General features: G+C 36.0%; 3 protein-coding genes across 4 annotated transcripts; all 3 read right to left on the bottom strand.

Moving 5' to 3' along the window:
* Nucleotides 1–1,444: 1,444 nt before the first annotated feature.
* On the bottom strand, nt 1,445–13,204 carry LOC105686764. The gene is made up of 2 exons (XM_048651722.1): nt 11,086–13,204; nt 1,445–3,585 (listed from the first exon to the last, which is right to left on the bottom strand). The coding sequence occupies exons 1-2, from the start codon at nt 11,363–11,365 to the stop codon at nt 3,185–3,187; spliced, it is 681 nt and encodes a 226-aa protein (XP_048507679.1). The 5' UTR covers nt 11,366–13,204; the 3' UTR covers nt 1,445–3,184.
* A 136-nt stretch (nt 13,205–13,340) lies between these two features.
* Nucleotides 13,341–14,925, bottom strand: LOC105686233 (phosrestin-2). Its single transcript, XM_012400874.3, has one exon. It carries the CDS (start codon nt 14,774–14,776, stop codon nt 13,625–13,627), a length of 1,152 nt encoding a protein of 383 aa, XP_012256297.2. The 5' UTR covers nt 14,777–14,925; the 3' UTR covers nt 13,341–13,624.
* On the bottom strand, nt 14,781–17,252 carry LOC125500162. Of its 2 annotated transcripts, XM_048651715.1 has the most exons (4): nt 16,787–17,252; nt 16,537–16,707; nt 16,336–16,462; nt 14,781–16,258 (listed from the first exon to the last, which is right to left on the bottom strand). In XM_048651715.1, exons 1-4 carry the CDS (start codon nt 16,944–16,946, stop codon nt 15,718–15,720), a joined length of 999 nt encoding a protein of 332 aa, XP_048507672.1. In that variant the 5' UTR covers nt 16,947–17,252; the 3' UTR covers nt 14,781–15,717. The 2 variants fall into 2 exon arrangements, with proteins under 2 accessions (XP_048507672.1, XP_048507673.1); XM_048651716.1 differs by having other exon boundaries at nt 16,537–17,252.
* Between the last annotated feature and the right edge of the window lie 1,026 nt (nt 17,253–18,278).

Below are 18,278 nucleotides of genomic sequence, written 5' to 3'. Positions count from 1 at the left end.
CGAAGTATTGAGAACGCGCGATGAAGCATTTGTTTAGGGCGGTTGTAGGTCACGTGATCAAAACAATGACCGCGGCGCAGCACCGTAGCGTGCGGTATTCCGAGTACAAAAATTTTGAACATAAACAACTTCGCAACTCACCTTTTTCCGCAGTAGAAAAAGCGAAGATCCGATACGAATGCTCACAGGCATTGGCGTGTCCTGAATATGTACCCCACATGAACTGCAGGGATGAATAAATCCTGGCAGAATTTAAAATTCAATCAGGGTATCGTTGATTGAAGACTGGTAGCGATATAGCTAATCTGCGCGTTCTTCAGTAATGCGCTGCGTGCACTGAATTTAATTCGTCGTAACACTATTTTTAATTTGTTTAATTCAGCCACTTTATAGACTCAGGTGAGGTAGAGATTTTCGATTAATTGTTCATCAGATTGTCACAAGTTTTAGAACCCGATATTATAATGTACTCTTAAATTAGCGACCAGTTGCGTAGAAGCCGAAGACCGAATTAGACGAACTGGACGATTCGAAGTTCGAAGAGCGAATGGCGCTAGGACGCTAGCACTCACGGCGGTATATAGTAGTCCACCAGGGGGCCGCGTAGAGGCGCACTCGACCGAGTTCGACTTACAATAAGTTCGGCCGTATCCTAGAATCTGAGGATTTTTTAATGTTATGAAATAATAGTTGAGAATGAAATAATGATTTATGATGAATGCCGTAATAATTGTCTGGCTTATTACTCTTGATAAATTGAGTTTTTTTTTTCATCTTTGTGACGTCCGGTGGATAATTGCCCACTTACCATGGAAATTTTTTTTCAGCTCGCTGTCTTTACGATCGTCGGTCAACGATTGTTTATTGCAAAGCTAAAAATTATTAACTAATTGCTTTAGATGGCGCTGAGTGACCGTAATGACACTCTAATGAGAATGACGTCTGCGGGTAAATTTGAACAAGCATCACAGCAATTGAACTCATGTTATCGTTGAAATTTAGTGCGGTTGTCATCAAATATCAAGAAACATCAAATTCAGGAATTCAGTAAGTGGTCATTAATTCTTTTATCAATAGCACATATCACTCACATTACGTCGTTGAATGTTTCAGGTGTTCTACTGAGGGGATGCAAGGATCTTCAATTAAAAATTGCTTGGATTCTTTGAATATTTAAAATCAATCGAATTCCGGGGTGTCGTAGGTCCTACAAAACTGCTGACCCAAAGCCGCAGAGTTGTAAACTTCTACGGAAAGATACAGTGCAGGTAATCATCAAGAATACGAAAGAAAAGCTGACATTGGGATCGGTGGTAGTGAGAGTTTGAGTTTGATTGCGAGTTGTATTTATTAGGCGATTTGAGGTAGGTTCCTTGGAACGCAAAGTTTCTAAAAAAAAAGACCAAAGTTTGGCACAAATTAACATTCGGGTATCTTGCGAACATTCCCAAAATTTTAAATGAATATAAATTCTTCTTTATTTATTTTACATCGAATGACCTTATTTATGCGACTATAAAACTTATGCCATAAGTATCAAATTATTTAGTATTGATTAAGGATTACGTGATTAATATTCGTAAAATGAATTATCGAATTGATATGACGTAATACAAGCAAAGTAGTAGTCATCTGTAATCAATAATATAATTACGTACGCAATAAATACATGGTAATATCACAATTTTACGTCCAAGGGACGATTATGCATTTGATTGCAATAACTGCATCTGCAATATTATGTACAAGTATTTACGATTTTTCTTATCTTACTTTTTCATAACATAATCCTAGTCCATCCCGATTTTATACCAGAAAAATAATACTGTACTCTTTGTCATCGGCAAAATTTTGTATTCCGCACTCCGAGAATGCTGCGATATTATTTAGTTTGATTATTATAGCTATTTGGTGCTATCCGCGATGGCCAATAACGTCTATCGCTCTATAACGAGGTCAAATTGATCGATTTCATTCAACTATAATAGCACAAAAAGTAGCCGTCACGATTGAGGACAGTTTTTGTCTATGTATCCTACGATACTCGTTCAGTTACATTGTGTATGTCTTAATTTCCTATATGTCTTATAGAATTGAAAAAAGGAGAATAATTTCATCTTTTCGGATCGATTCTGCTGGAGTTGTTTCCAAGAAAGCAATCATCGGCACCTGATTGTGAGAAGAGGCTATAGACGACAAAAGGTAGACAATCACATGCCGTACCTTTACAAAATTGAGGTAGGTTTGAGAGGATAAACATTATCCACAAATATTCATATCTATATCTGTTACTAAGATTACTTTGAAATAAATTAAAAAAAAAAAAACGTTGCAGTTGAAAAGATTATTTGAGGGATCGTTTTCCCGTTTGTTGGCCTACAAGACTCTGCACGATGGAAAATAGAAATATCGTCAAATAATTGGTGATGAGTACAGTATATGATAAATAGCAGCATTAAACTTCTGTCTTAAATTGTAGGTATTACAATATATTATAAGATTTAATATTTGTATATCACAAGTAAGTCTTTGAATATCTAATTGCGCTCAATATTGCGACCAGCCAACCATGTCCATTTTTTTTTCTATTATTCCAGGCTCACCACCTTTCGTTTCTCTTTATTTTAACTCAAGCGCTTGTAGCTGCCGATGAATTGTGAAGAGGAAATCGTTGACGGTCTTATGTTGAAGACGAATCCGGAAAAAAAATAAATAACTAAATTCATTCCTTGGCAAAAATCCAAAACGAGACAGATTTCTTGAAGAGAGCGTTGTATTTGTGAACGTTATTGAACAAAATGGAAGAATAATCATCATTGCCCACGGGTTATATTTCCCTGCTCGATTACAAAGTCCAATCAATTGGTTCAACGATCATTTCTTTCCTTTTTTTTTTTTTTTTTTCCGCACCTCTTGCGCGTGTGTTCAGCTGTAATAATTGTTCAGTTAATGCCCCTTTGTGTGAAAAAAATAAAAAGTATAAGCCCAACAAAACATCGCGATACACGAAATCTCCATTAAAGCCACTTGGAGCTACCGCTGCTATCTGTTGCACCTTTACACTTGCTTATCGTAAAAATAAGTGGCGAATAATAATTCCTATGATTCACAAGTTCATTGTATTATTCTTGGCTGCCGTTGTCTCGTTATCTCTTTTCAATTCTGCACCTCGTGCCTTTTTCCTTCAAATCTTAGACGAGCCCTGTAGCTGTGGCTGGTGTTGCTGGACATTCGCTCCAATTTGCAGCTGCTGTTGTTGATATTGCGGCAATTGTTGCTGCTGCTGAAGTTTGTAGAGTTGCAACAGCTCCGCAACCGATAACCTGGTCATTTGATTGCCTTGGACTACGTTGAAGCCATGGTCTGAAGAATTTCCACCAAGCGTCGAAGGGGTTTCAGCTTCTACTTGCTTCCCGCAATCAATTACCACCACCTCGATCCCTCGGCGTAAAGCTTGGACTTGCTTCAGCTGCTCCAAAGCTTCCTCGTAACTGGGTAGCCCGGAGACCAGAGTATACGAAGGGAGGCTCTCCGTGTCGCCTCTGCAGTCAGGATCTCTCGAGGCCGCTGCTCTCTGCTCCAAAACTACGGACAAAGGAAAAAAAAAAGACACCGTTAACGAATCGTCTGCGAATTTCCTAAAGTCCGTAAGAAGAATGCATGGATGAAGAGTATGAGATCTATATGAAAACGAGATAATATGAAAAAAACAAGTAGTTGATTGAAGAACGTCTTAAAAACGATGCGTAGTTGTCTTTTGTAATCGTGCTAATTATGGAAACTGTTTCTCGATCGTTAAGTGTTCACATCGTATGAGCTATATGCAGGGAAAACAATATTATATCGGTTTTTATGGTCTTGAGACGTCCGTACAATGCACTTTAATCTCGGTCACGTCCTCGAATTCTGATTGATACATCCACAACGAATTCATTGGCAGTTCCGATCCGAAAGTTCCTTGAAGGTCACTGTGCAGTTACACTCGAGAATTTAATAATTATCGACTACTTGAATTAGCGATGAAAGATTTTTTTACGTTTCAGCTGCTCGTCTTTCGTTGCATCAGCGTCAGCTGATTTCACAGCTTTTTCTTGTCAATTTTGACGAATTTTTTTTTCATAAACATCTGCCCGTGACATATTCAACGTTTATTTTTCCTCCAACACCGCTGTGTAACGACCGTATATCCATCACAATTTTAGCGCATTTGTGCTAAATCGAAATTGCGCGTCGAAGAATCAATATTTTCGTCACATTGTATTTAGTACAATAAAACCAATAAGCTGGATACTATTTCCGTACGCGATAATATCTTAGTTGATAAATGCGGACAAAACAAATTGCGAAAACAAATTCAATTTCCAATGAAAAAAAAATATTTATGTACACCGGCCGATCATTTATTTGCGACGGAGAGATTCGCGACAGATTGGTTTGTTTTTTTTATTTCATTTTTATCGGGCCGCAATTTGTCGAAAATATAAATTAACCGACGCCGGTTGGGCTTATCAGATGCATACCACTGGACGACGTTCTTCGAATTTCAATTTCCATGGATCACGAGGATAAGGATACATCATTTGCTCGTTGATCGTTCTAACTCGGCCTAATTTATCGCGTTGCATTTGGCAACGAATATTTATGATAGACAAATTTCTGCGAGCAAGTTTTGTTAATTTTTCGAAACGAAATTATGCATGCGTGGTATACAATTGGTATTGAGCTACGTGAAAATTTATTCGTGTTGCTACTTGTACATTTAAATTATCAGCGAAAAAACACGATCGAAATACACATCTGGAATACGCGTTTCGACCGAACTCGCAAAATTCGCGTTTGATTTGCATGCTTGTTACGATCATCTTGCACCGCAGCGTAAAAGCCGCGACGACACACGTTATATGAACGGATCCGAGGTACAAAGGTATATTGAAATCAGACGCGAAATTCCCGTCCAGAACTCGTCACAATACGAAGCAAACGTAAAATAATTAAACTTTCTTCTTTTTTTTCTTCATCAAACTAATACGTGATAAGACTCGCGTTACGATGTCTTTTTATAAGGAATCAATGACTCAGATGACAGGTGGAAATTTCCCCAAAACATTCGCGGTATAAAGTGACTGTTCGGTATTATTGATCAGCAATTTTCGGAATATCAATCGGCGATTGACAGAACGCGCAACGCAGCGAATCTTAGCGATAGATTTTGGCAGTTTATGTCCAACAATTAATCACTGAGAAGATGAAAATTCGCTAACTATGCAATGCGAGGCTGAAGATGATAATTATTCCGCATACATTACAAATACCGCTATGTGTGTCGCGTAGATTTTTGGGTTTCTATTTTTTGTTTTTTTTTTTCTTCCTTTGTTCCTATTTCTTCTTCCATTCTCAGTTTGTTTTTTATCACACTCTCCTGACAATGACTAAAACCCGCGTGTGGAAAATTTATTTACGAACAACACGTTATACGCGTAAATAATTTTACCTTTTACGCTAACAACAATATACAAATTATACGTGTATATCTTAATGTCTTCGGATATACATAGCAGTTATGTACTTGAGTGTGATAAACAATTTTTTTTTTTTTTTTTTCACACTCATATATAGCAAGGACAGGGAAAATATATTGATAAAATATATACATCGCATTTTATTTAAATTGAGTCGGTATAGCTGCGTGTTTTTTTTTACCGTTTGTTATTCATTTTTTATCTTTTTCATCCTATTTCTTTATTTCTTCTCTTTCTTTCCACCATTTTTAATTAATAACAACATAATTTGATATACGTAGATATGTTATACGTATACGGAAACGAATGAGAGTTTTACCGATGTATTTTAATCGTCAATTTTGAACAAATATTCAAATATACCATTGACAATACATCGTTAGAAAAGAAGAAGACCGTGAGGATTTTTAATCTACAATTTAAAATTCAATCTGATTGGGACTTTTTTTTTTTTTATTCATCCGAAAAAGAAAGGAGGATATACTGTGAATCGATCGTTTCCCGCAATCGGTTAAAATCCCATGATATTTATTCAAACGTTGTATTTTCTTGCAATCATTTGCAAAGGTATAACAGTCTATTTATCCGTTCGAGAAAAATGAAGGAAAAAAAGAAGCGGAATATTACTTAGGTGAGAAACGCTTCTAGGTGACGCACAGGTGAATTTATACAAGCTGGATTAATAAAAAGCAAGAAAGAAGAATCCAAAAAACATGTATATAGAACTCAATCCGGAAGTATCGATAATAGACGCTTAGGTGTTTTATACGCCAATATTGATGCAGTTAAATTGTAATTGTCGTCTTATTTTTCTTCTTTTTTCTTCTCCTCATTGTATCCTTGTGACATTATATTCCGTGTAGAAAATTTACAAACCTTACATATGTCACGATCATATCGTACGTAAGAATTCTCATACGAATCATATGTAGTCTCTAAATTGAGAGAACAAAGACTAATATTAACAATATTAACAAACCGTTCGGAATGTTGAGAAGAACACGACGTATATGTACATTGCACACAGTGTACAAATATGCATGTGTGTGCGCGCGTACGTATTTAATGTCATATCTTCTAGGTGTATATTATGACCAATGCTACATGAAATAGCGGAGAATATGAAACGTAAAATTAGTCACATATGGAAATGACGATATATTCTATAACGAACATCTCGATTAATAAATGTTGACTGGAAAAAAGAAGACAAGAAAAAAAGAAAAAAGTTTCTGTTATTTGATATCTACTATTTGGGTATTTTTTTCCTCGAATCACCATCTACGATGCTGCATTGGTGATCAACTTTTCAATTCGACGGATAAATTTGTGCGTAATTATCTCGTATCTCACTATACATACGATACGTGTGTACACTCTTTGTGATTGAGAAAATTGTTTTTTTTTCTCCATTCTCAAAAGACTAGTTTACTTCCCAACGAGCCTAAAATCCGATCTATACGTGAAAATCTTTTTGTCATTCACAAAGAACGTGGAAATCATCAATTGGGTGTTATCAAAGGTAAAAAGAGAAACAAAAAAAAACAGATACCGGATATTTCGAAGAAATTTCAAGAGTCAATCTAAATATAGAACGATCACAAGATATGAAATACAATTTATTATAGATAATACGTGATAGTATACTATAACGGGTCGTTGTATCTGATTGTGTATGACGTCAGGAATTTTTATACTACGAATTCGAGTCCGTAGAAAATGCGATACCAGGTATTTATTTTGAACGTCATTTTTCCCGAAAATATTTTACCGCATACGTCAACAACGCGGAATGTGAAGAATTAGAAAATTTTCTTATATCATCGTTTCGTCACTTTTGTTGCATCAGTTACCAACACACTCCGATGATCTACGAATCTTCCGTCCATGCAATAGTTATAGATCTTTCGTACAAGGATAGCGAGATGATAATAATAATAACAATAATTGTTGAACCTGGGAAAAACCAAAGACTATGGGCAAAAGAGAGAACAAGTTGTTAAGTTACGCACAGTATGCCTATGCCATGATTCGCCTTTCATTTAGGTAATTTAAATAATTATAGCAAATGTGAATTCGATTATTTAATTGTCTGAACAAGTTTTTTTTTCTTTCCTTTTTTTTTTTTTTTTTTTTTGTTGCCAATTTTCTATTTCTGACTGTTCACATTTATGAAAAATGTTATTAATGGTTTGATATACGTGATATTTATAAGCTAAATATACGCGAATACGGCATATATGTATAAATGATAAATAATGTACCGTCATTTTGTTATTCCTACTGTAATAATAAATTGTTGTAATATTTCAAAGAAGAATAATCGTCGGTATATAATCTATTATTGTTGCTGTCAGTATAACAAAGTTCGTCTCGTCTTTTTGAGTTGTATATAAAATGAGAAACTCCGCATTTTTCCTTTCTTCAATTCTTCAATTGAGTGCAATGAAACAAAAATTAAGTAAAAAATAATGAAACAGAATACGACACACATATGTAGCTACCTACCTACTCTTCGCTAAAATCTCAAATTACATATCTACACCGACCGATAGCACAATTTTAATAAACTGTTTACGTATTACCAACAAGTAACACATCGGCCAAGTGAACTTAAGATTCCGATCGCAAACGCTTACTGCCTGTATACTCGTATTTATAACGATTTACATTTACGTACGTCGACAAACTATACCTCCCAAGGTTGAATTGGCGCGGGGGGGAAAAAAGGTTGCGGGAAAGAAGAGAAAAAACAAAAAAAATAAAAATAAGATAAAACGATGATTGAAAAATGAAAGATGACAAATAAAATGTAATTTATCGATAATAGATGACGGCGTCTGAGGAAATTTTCATTCGATACCTATACCGTGCGATCCTTTGCACGTGGAGATCCGAGGGCAAAAAAAAATTATTGAAAAAAAAACAACAACTAATAATCTTGTCCAATGAATCACAGCATTACCATTTACAGGCATAATGTGCGTACATGCTACAATACAATGCGTTCTACTGCGAAGACAATGAAATACAAAAAAGAATTATAATAAAGTATCAAACTATAGAAAGAGATAAAAGCGCACGCAACGTATTTCCACGAGATTACAAATTGATGATTAAACTTGACTGCCTTACAAATTTATAAAATATCTCGACATGGTACGATTTTCTTTCTTCTTCTTTTGCTCTATTATTCTTTCATCCGAGCTGTGTACGCGACAGATTATTCTTTTCGAAACACATTCCGTTGCAATTGCGGAAAAATTATTTCAACAACTCCTATTATTCCATACGAATACATGATGTACATTGTACGTATATATATACATATTCCCAATTAGTAAATCTGGGAAAAACATGGTAAAAAAGACAAAAAAGATATGAAGAAAAAAAAAAAATCAAATAGGTAATAGTTTTATTTCTGTTAGATAAGGTATAATGATCAATGGGTTCAAATTGATACGTATTAATAACATGAGGAAATGAGACAAAAAAAAAAAGAAAAAAAATCATCAACCGATCTCATGATACGGAATTCTTCATTTTTATAACTACGTATCTACACATATACGAATGTACGCACACTCAATACTCATGTATATGTACATATCTGTACATACGGTGTACGCAACTATGAGCACGTAATCCTGCAGATCGTACTTAATAATATAAGACGCGTTGCGTTAAATTATTTTATAGGGCACCAAAATGGCGAGCGTATAATCATTTATAATTACAAATGAAAAAGGAAACAAAGAAAAAAAAAGCATTTGAAGAAAACAGAAATACAAGAGAAAAAAGAAAGAAAGACACACGCCTTATGATGCGTAATACCAGTAGCCGCCGACGGTTTGAGTATATAAGTAATTAAAAAGTAATTAACTTCTATGTCACGAGTGTATAATAAAAAGAATATATGTAAATATATATATATGTATATATACGGGTATATGGTACATGTAGATAATAATTAAATAACTACGCAACGCGATGACGAGAAGGTTATAACTTATAACGTTACACTGACCCATTATTATAAAAAAAAAAACGAAACCAAAAGCAGAAAAAAAGAATTTCACGACCGATTTCATGTAACGTTCGCGCGTTGCGATAATAAGAAGAAATTAGAAAAAAAAAATTTTTGGAAGCAAATTTAGAACGATGTATGCGGTGTATATTTGTGTAATGTTATAACTGGGTTAAATAATCGATTATACAAATATTTAATCCGTAATATTCAACCTTGAGAAAATTCACGCTTACTTTTTACACGTAATTAAAGTATCCCTACTAGAGCATTCCTCATAGAACGATATCGTATCATCCATTCGGCGAGAAAAATGAATAATTAATATTTCGGCGATTCGCGTCTCCTTTTCTTTTCTTATATTTTTCGAAATTAACGAAATCGCGTGCGAATGCGGATCATTAACCTTACGAAAAGATTAAAAAAAACGTAAACAAAAAAGAGAGGCAAAAAACTAAGACAAGTAGCCACGGTAGAAAAATGCTCCGTTTCATCCGGTCCATATGAGCATCATATAAAGAAGAAAATAATCGAAATCAAAAATGACTGATAAAATGTAATAATAAGAATTGAATTATATTACACACTATAGGTATAGTACATGGTTTTATATGGCGGCCGGAAGTTGAAGCGTACGAAATGAACGGGAGATTGACGTGATCGTAATATGAGCGAGTTGGGGATGTAAATTTATACCATGGTAGGTGTATACCTATATTACAATTGAATAAACTTCGCACAAGTTCACTGTCTCGTTGTAATTATTTTCGTTGTTATTATTATCATTAAAACAATAGTCGCGTGTAAATTACCGCTATACGATACGTATAATCATTAACCGTTGCTAATTACCGATTAAATTCAACCTGTTATATAGAGGTAATAATTACACTGGTAATAATAAGAATGCGGACGTCAACGATAATATATATAAGAATAGATAAAATATAAAACACAAAATTGCGGAAGTGAAATCAGAGTGAGAAAAGAAAAGATCCGTCGAGAACAATTACGTACGATTCTCTCGTGACCGCAGGTATTCCTTTCTCTATCCTTCCTTTTTTTTCTCACATTTTTCGGTTTATCGTTCATCCGCTCCCCATAAATATATAATGATATATACGATATAAATTGTGGGTGGACAAACGCGATAACCGTCCAGGCGTTGCTTCTCAATATATTCAAGGATAATTGTTCTTTTTTTTGTTCATTTTTTATTTATCTTCAATTCGTTTAATTTTTTTTCTCCTTCCCCTCTTCCGGGTTCTTTCAAGGTGCAGGTCAGAATCAAGATACATAATAAAATTCACGTGGGCTTACCGCGGGGGGAATCGTTGTACGCGCGTTGTAATAAAAATTGGATATTCCGTACACGTTTTATCGCGTGAATATACACGTAATGTAAAAAGAATGAGAAAAAAAAAAATAAGAAGAAGTGAAAACGTGTGAAAAGAAACATGAAAAATCTCTGTCGTTTAACTTAAGTGTAGGTACGTGAATGCGGATGAAAAATGATCGAAAACCATGCGTTGAACTCACCATGGAGTTTCCACTGCTGAAATTTATGATAAAGTAGACATGAGCACATACAACAAATGCAGCTCAATACCATCAGCGTTAAAACAACGCCGACCCAAACGTCCGCGAGAAATTGTTCGTATTCCGCCTCGCTCATCTCTCTTTGAGTTTCTAATTCTTGTACAACTTCGGAAACTACTTGTACGAGGGTAAGATTACCCTCGATCGCGTCCTCGCCACCCCTGCGATCGACCGATTCCATAGCCAGTTGCGTTATGTTCAGTCCGTTGTAAATCGCCATCTTATCCTGTTTTTTTCTTTTTTTTTTTTTTTTTTTTATACACGTACGATTTTCTCGAACTTTATTTCCGATTATATCGTTCTCTTTCTTCTTCCTTTTTTCCCTCTCTGTAAGATCAGATCCACCTGGGGGACGGATCGATCGGCGAAGTATTCCTCTCACAATTTTCACGATTTACGAAGCACATATGTACAATGCATTTACAGTACATTGCGTATTATATCCTGCAGGGAATTATTCACAATCAGGTTGATGTTATGACAGTTGATACAAGAGCAGAAGAAAGAGTACAAGCGGCATAATCACAGGTATACACCTATGTGTGTACGTATGTACTTACATACGTGTTTATAATCACTCGGTTTATTTTGAACAAGAGAGAATTATTCGATCGATCAGCTTGTTCAGCTATTTCTATATGCCATTTACATGCCATACGTGGTATACGTGTATCTTGTATTAAAACACCACCTCATAAGAGAAGATAATATTTTACACTTGGAAATTTTATTCCATAATTTATACAGGGTAGGCGTAAAAATATTGTTCGCGCTATTTATAATATAAATTATACAGGTATACTTAACGCGCGAACGTTACACACACACGTATAGAAGCTTTTTGCAAACGTGCAGTAACTAAAACACGAAAAAAAAAAAAAGGGAAAAAAACTGACAACGATATTAGATTTATTCAAATTTAATGAGGAAATCTTATTTTATTTATTTATTTATTTTCTTTTATCGTTTTTCAATTCTCATTTTAAATTAATGAAAAGTGTTTTTTTTTTTTTTTGGATTATGTATCGATCGATCGAAAATCGCTTTTAGAAATATATCATTTATCGTCAGTTTTATAATTGAGTTTGATTAATGAAGAAGCGAAATAGTCGAGAAGTTTTATATCGAATAATTTTATAATTAACGACGACTTTGGCCCGTCAGTTTCCGCGTCACTCTTTTATTTTAATTTAATTTTAATTGAAAAAAAATTTCTTCTTCTCAATGGTACAAAAGATCAGGCGATGTTGACGGCTCGAGTGTCGCCGCGATTCTGAATGCTTCGAAGTCCCGACTAATCGTGAGGTAAAGTTTATAAGATACATGTAGTTGTACCAACGTCAGCTGTGCAGTCTCTTTTGCAGTATTCAACATTTCTCATCAAACAACTCATGACAAAACTACCGTATAAATTGATACGTAGCGCGAAAGATGTAGATGAATAAAAAAAAAAAAAAGAAAAAAAGAAAAGAAAAGATAGAGAGAAAGAAAAAAACATTCCGGGAGAATGCAGACCTATTAAAAAATTTTCTACTTTTTTGTTTCATTTCATTTTATCTTTGATAGATTTAACGTCTCGACATATTCGCACTGCGGATTAAACATCGCGTATCGATGACCGAGTATTCTTCTTTGTTTTTCATATTTCTTTTGAAATTTTATCGCGCAGATTATACTACGTATATTATATAATATATAGGAGTTGAAAATCGATCGCGGTAGCTCTTTTTGTGCACGATAAAAATTCTCCACGTCCGTGACTTCGATCATTGACACTTTGGAAATAGCTTACAGCCTAAAGACCTTTCTTTCTATCCCGTGTCTGGTGAATTTCCATCTTGATGTTCCTGCCTACGTTTCACTTTGATTCTATCCATACGCACATATCGTATGAAGCTCCGATCGTTTTGCGTTTTAATATTATTTTATTTTTAAAAGTGTTGAAAAATTTCACGAGTTAAAGAACAAGGCAGCGGGCCAAGAGGTCGACGGCGAAAATAAATCAAATTGCACTCGCGTAAGACCATTGAAACGAAGATAATTCTTACTGTATCGCTGCCATTTGGAAAAATTTCGATTTCCCTTAGGAAAATAATGTACGTTAGAAGCGTTGATTGGATTGAAAAATTTTTGGTGCTTCCTCCATGTCTCATGGAATTCATACAAAAATAGATGAAGTACCTACAGAAGAACAATTATTATGTATTCAACTTTATTTGAGGTCGTCTATCAACAATCTAGAAGATTAAATAACATCTGGATAGATAAGTTACGAGTATGTTTCATAAGCAATATGTATACATATTATAAGTGTTATAGACAAGATTTCATAATTGATAATAGATAAAGAATTATTATGTCAGTGCTCTTTTCGAACAGCAACGGAAATTGAGATAATATAAATAAAAGTTGGTCAATTGAAATTTGAAGTAATTCGAAGCGAAATTTTTGCAATATCGTAAAGAGAAATTAATGGCGTCTAGCTTTTCATATCTTCGGTATCGGCGGCTCGATCTTCCGGTACATTTTCTTCTTCGATGGCGACGCTTTCGGCGGTCATGACCTTGATCCTCTCGGAGGGTTTCGGGTGCATTAGAATGAAGGGTAATTCGGCGGAAAGTTCACCACCGAGGGCTCCCAGGTAGAGTTTTACCTTAACTGCGTAAGAAACGACAATTCCAAATGAGTCGCGAACGTCGGGAGATGTGAGGAGCGTGCTCGAGGCCAAATTCTCTTCATCTCTTTTGAGATGACCGTCCAAGGCGATACCGCGACGATTTTTGTTACTCTCCAAGGTGGGTTTCAAGTAAATGACCTTCTGCAGTGTCGAACCAGGGTTTATCGGGCACCCATCCTGCGTCTCAACGGCATCGATAACTGTTCGAAATTGGCCATTTTGGAATATAACAACGTCTATTCCCTGTTGTACGAGCGCCTTCATCTTCTTAACAACTTTATTACTCTGATTTCTGACGCTTATATTCACCATTATCTTTTCGCCGTGATGATAAAGCTGTTTGTCGAGCGTAACTTCCAATTCAAGTTCCCCCGGGCTTAGTAAAAAGTCCTTCCTAACTACGGTGCAAGGCTGTCTTCCCTGTTTAGTTGGGGCGAATTGTATCTTACGAATACCGAGGGATACCGTGCTCCTTTTGTGAGCGTTGTCAGTCTCAGTGTCTCCCGAAAATATTTTAACGTAATAAGAAACGCCGCACGGTTCTCCAGCTTCTTCGGGTCCAGGTTGAAGCGTCACGCTCGATGGGGCGCCCTGAGGGAGTGTAAAGGTGAAAGGGAACGCGCAGGGTCCCAATTTTTTCAAAAGACGTTCCTGCAGTTTCGTTACACCGGCTTCCATCTTCTTGGTTGCCGGATGAAGCTGTTCGGATGCCAGAAAAAGATCCTTTTGAAAATTCAGTCCCATAACTTCGTCCTCTTCTCGCCCGTAACGAAAGCTGCACACAACTTGGCCCCAAATTTTTCTTCCCGACTCCACGTAGTCCTTGTCCAGAAGGACTACGCCGTCGATCGATTCAACTCCTGATAAATAATCGACGAAATCCCGCCGCCCGAGATAAATAGCGATTTTACCATTCGGCGAACACTTTTTGTACACCTTGAAATTTACAACCATTGTGAATTATTTTCTGCAATTCCTCTTTCTTCAAATACGTATATATTGTTTTCCTTAAAAATAAGAGATTTTTTTTTTTATAATTTATGAATTTCAAATCGAGAGGACCTAATTTATAGCGAGGCCGAAACGTTCTGCGGGAATATCGACGGACGGGCGCCCTTATAAGAGCTTTTGTTCATGACGCCGGGAACTTTTAGTGATTCCTAATCCATTCAACGAGGGGGATAAACGGACACACGTACTTACTCTGCACATATCTTTTCAATTTGCACGAAATATCGAATGGTTCGATGAGCGAGGAGGGTAATTTTTTTTATTTTTCCTCACACGCATACCTATACGAATGTAAGCGGGAAAGGGAATCAGACGACGGTTGATAATGAGTGACCCTGAACTACGAATTTGTTTTTTTATACCTTGAAAGAACAATTCCACGGAACCTACCGTTCAACTTCTTTAGAAATACCCCGACTTTAAATCCATGATTAATGATAAAGAAAAGGCGTTACGAATAGAGGCGTCAGAGTTTGTTTAATTTAAGGCTCTTATAGTTTCGTAGCAGGTAATCCTGTTGTCTTAATTAAGACTTTCTGACGTAGAATGTCGCCGTGTAACATAAGACGTTACAAACAGTTGCACTATCGTATTTTTCCGCGAGTTGTTTTTCCGAAAAAAGATAAATATAAAAGATAAACAAAACGAACAAGTTAATCGACTAATGATTCAACGCAAGATTCTTTTAATTTTTGCCACATCATGTTTTCGATGAAACCAATGCATTAATTATAACTGATAAATTGAACATTACCATTGATCAATAACTAACTGTAAGACACCTCAAACATTCGGTATAACGTATGATAATACGGCTAACGTAAACGATCGGGAAGTGAAAGAAAAAAAAACATGAAAAAAGAGAAGAAATTTTCAAATTTCTTCTAACGCATTTTTGGTGAGCATAACTCGAATTCCGTCTCGGTCACGACGTTACAAATTCGCATTTTAATCGAGGCTTGAAGATGCTGAGGAAACATGGCTACGGTGAGAGCCATGCTTTCGAAAAAAGCTAAGGTAGCGTCGTCCTGGGAATGACCGCAGTAGGATCCCTTGGTCCTCTTTCGTCTTGCAGAAGCTGGAACTGGAACTGGAACCGCTACAATCGGGGATGCCTGTTTTGGAGTCCCGACTCTTTTCGTATTATTTGCAGAGACGATACGCAGGGGTTCCGATCTTCTGGGGCGAAGAACCCGAGAAGTTGAGGTGGCAGGAAAAATTTCCGGAGCATTTTGGGGCGTTGATCCTAAAGGAACGGCGCCACCGATTTCGTGGTGGGTTTCCGCCCTGGTTTTTGAGCATTTCGAATCTTCAGATACGACGGATAAATGGGAAGATGATCCTCCGATTGAATCATGATCCTCTCGTTCAACGACCGCAGGTATCTCTCCGCAGCTTTTAGCGCGTTTCAGGATCCCTGATTTCCTGGAAGTAGATTCAAAACAATTAGAATCCCATCTATAATGGATCCGATAAACCGTGGGATAAGAAACTATGTATACTTCGCCAAGAAGGATAACGCTTGGTCGTATACGAGATCTGTCTTTACGTTTTTTCCTTCCACGATATCCCTGCGTTTTTTCATGTAACCGGAGCTCAACTTGTTCCATTGTTTTTTCAATACATTCGCTGAGAAGGAATCAATCAACTTGATCAATTATAACTCCAGAGCCCAATTTTATGGAAACAAATATTACACAAACCCGGAGTATTAAGTTCCTCGGCGATACTTTTCCAGAGCATATTTTTATGCGGTGTATCCCCAGTGAAAGGATGTTCTGTGTCGTATAATACAGGATTTTGTTTAACAAGTTCAATTAACCGGAGTTCTCTCGGAGCTGGATTTTTCATCGTCGAACTAGACCTTCGCATTTCTGTAAACCTATCTATTTATTATATAAATCTCAGCTAACTTTAACTGCTATAAGTATAGGTATATGACAGTTCACCAACCGATAACTGAATGTCGACTGATAAGGAATTCAATTTTTCTTCTCCCCGACAAATCAAATGAAGAGCTGTAATAACAATTACCTGTAGTTTCAAAATGAAATGCCAAAGTAAAACTGGTTTCGCAGAATAAAAATTTTTCAAAATATCCATCAATTAACATATATCGATATTCATTATTGATATATTGACAATTTCGTTACATATTGATATACGTACACTGAGGATTTGGAATTTACCATTCGTATAATATACTGGAAACACATCGTACCTAATATACGTGATTACATATTTCATATTTGCCTATGCTTGTATAGTGTAATGTGGTACACAATTTCAATCATAATAAAAATAATAATGATGATGATGATGATTACGATGATGATGATAATAATAATAGTATTAACATTAATAGTAATAATAAACATTGGGGTGGGTTGAACAAAATTTTTTTTTTAATTTATTTTCTTAGCATGGGGGCAGAATTTTTACCTTATGAAAAAAGAAAATGTTTCAAATGTGAAAGAAATTGTTTTCTTGATATTTTGAGGTAGCCTACTCGTTTTGTGAATAAATAATTAATCAAGTGGGGTACTTCCAGCAAAAAGATTTTTTTTTTGGTCAAAAATTATAGCCATGCATGGGACAAAATATTCGAATTTCTCGGTCTACGAGGGAGCCCGAGCTTATCTGGAGTCAGGTAGCCACGGGCGCGCGGTTTGTTGTGGGGCGTCACCTCTGCTCAGCCCCGAAGGTGACGTTTCAAAACAAAGCGCTCCGCTGCTGGCTACCTGACTCCAGCAAAGCTCGGGCCCCTCGTAGACCGAGAAATTCGAATATTTCGACCCATGCATGAATTGCGATGAATCAAAGTGGCTCTACGACTAAAACCATTCGATATGTCTTAATGTTTCTGCTCCCAACAGCGAATAATTGATGATTACTCGATCGATTGCACGAGTAGATGACTTTGGCTTTCAGATTTGGATTCATGACCTGATTATGTGTGAGATTGCTCTTGAAGAACCAAAAAAAAATCGATTTTTGAGAAAAAAATAAATCATCGTTTTAATTGGGTTTAATATGCTTTTCTTACGTATTTTGACCTCAGGAATCTGAATCTGGAAGAAAAATTGATCTATCTCTAAAATTGACCGACTTATCGCCAATTTTCAGCTTTTTGGGGTCAAAAATTAAAAATTGATTTTTTAATCTATCTTAATGTAATTTGAGCTCAGGAATCCGAATCCGGAAGAAAAATTGCTCTATCTGCAAAAATGACCGAGTTATCGTCGAATTATTGCATTTTTTGGCATAAATTTGAGGATATCTCGGAGGGAAAAAATCGTAGCTCAATTTGGACAACGGATTCGTGTTCCTGAGGTCAAAATACATAAGAAAAGTGCCATACGATCAATTTTAAAAAATAAAAATTTTTTGTCAAAATTTGAAAAAATCGTAAGGGGTACCCCTTGGCAAAATCTCAAAATTTGGC

This window comes from Athalia rosae, chromosome 3, assembly GCF_917208135.1.
Source record: "Athalia rosae chromosome 3, iyAthRosa1.1, whole genome shotgun sequence".
Lineage (NCBI taxonomy): Eukaryota > Metazoa > Arthropoda > Insecta > Hymenoptera > Athaliidae > Athalia > Athalia rosae.
Note: the sequence above shows the minus strand (reverse complement) of the source record. Positions and strands in the feature narration are given on the sequence as shown.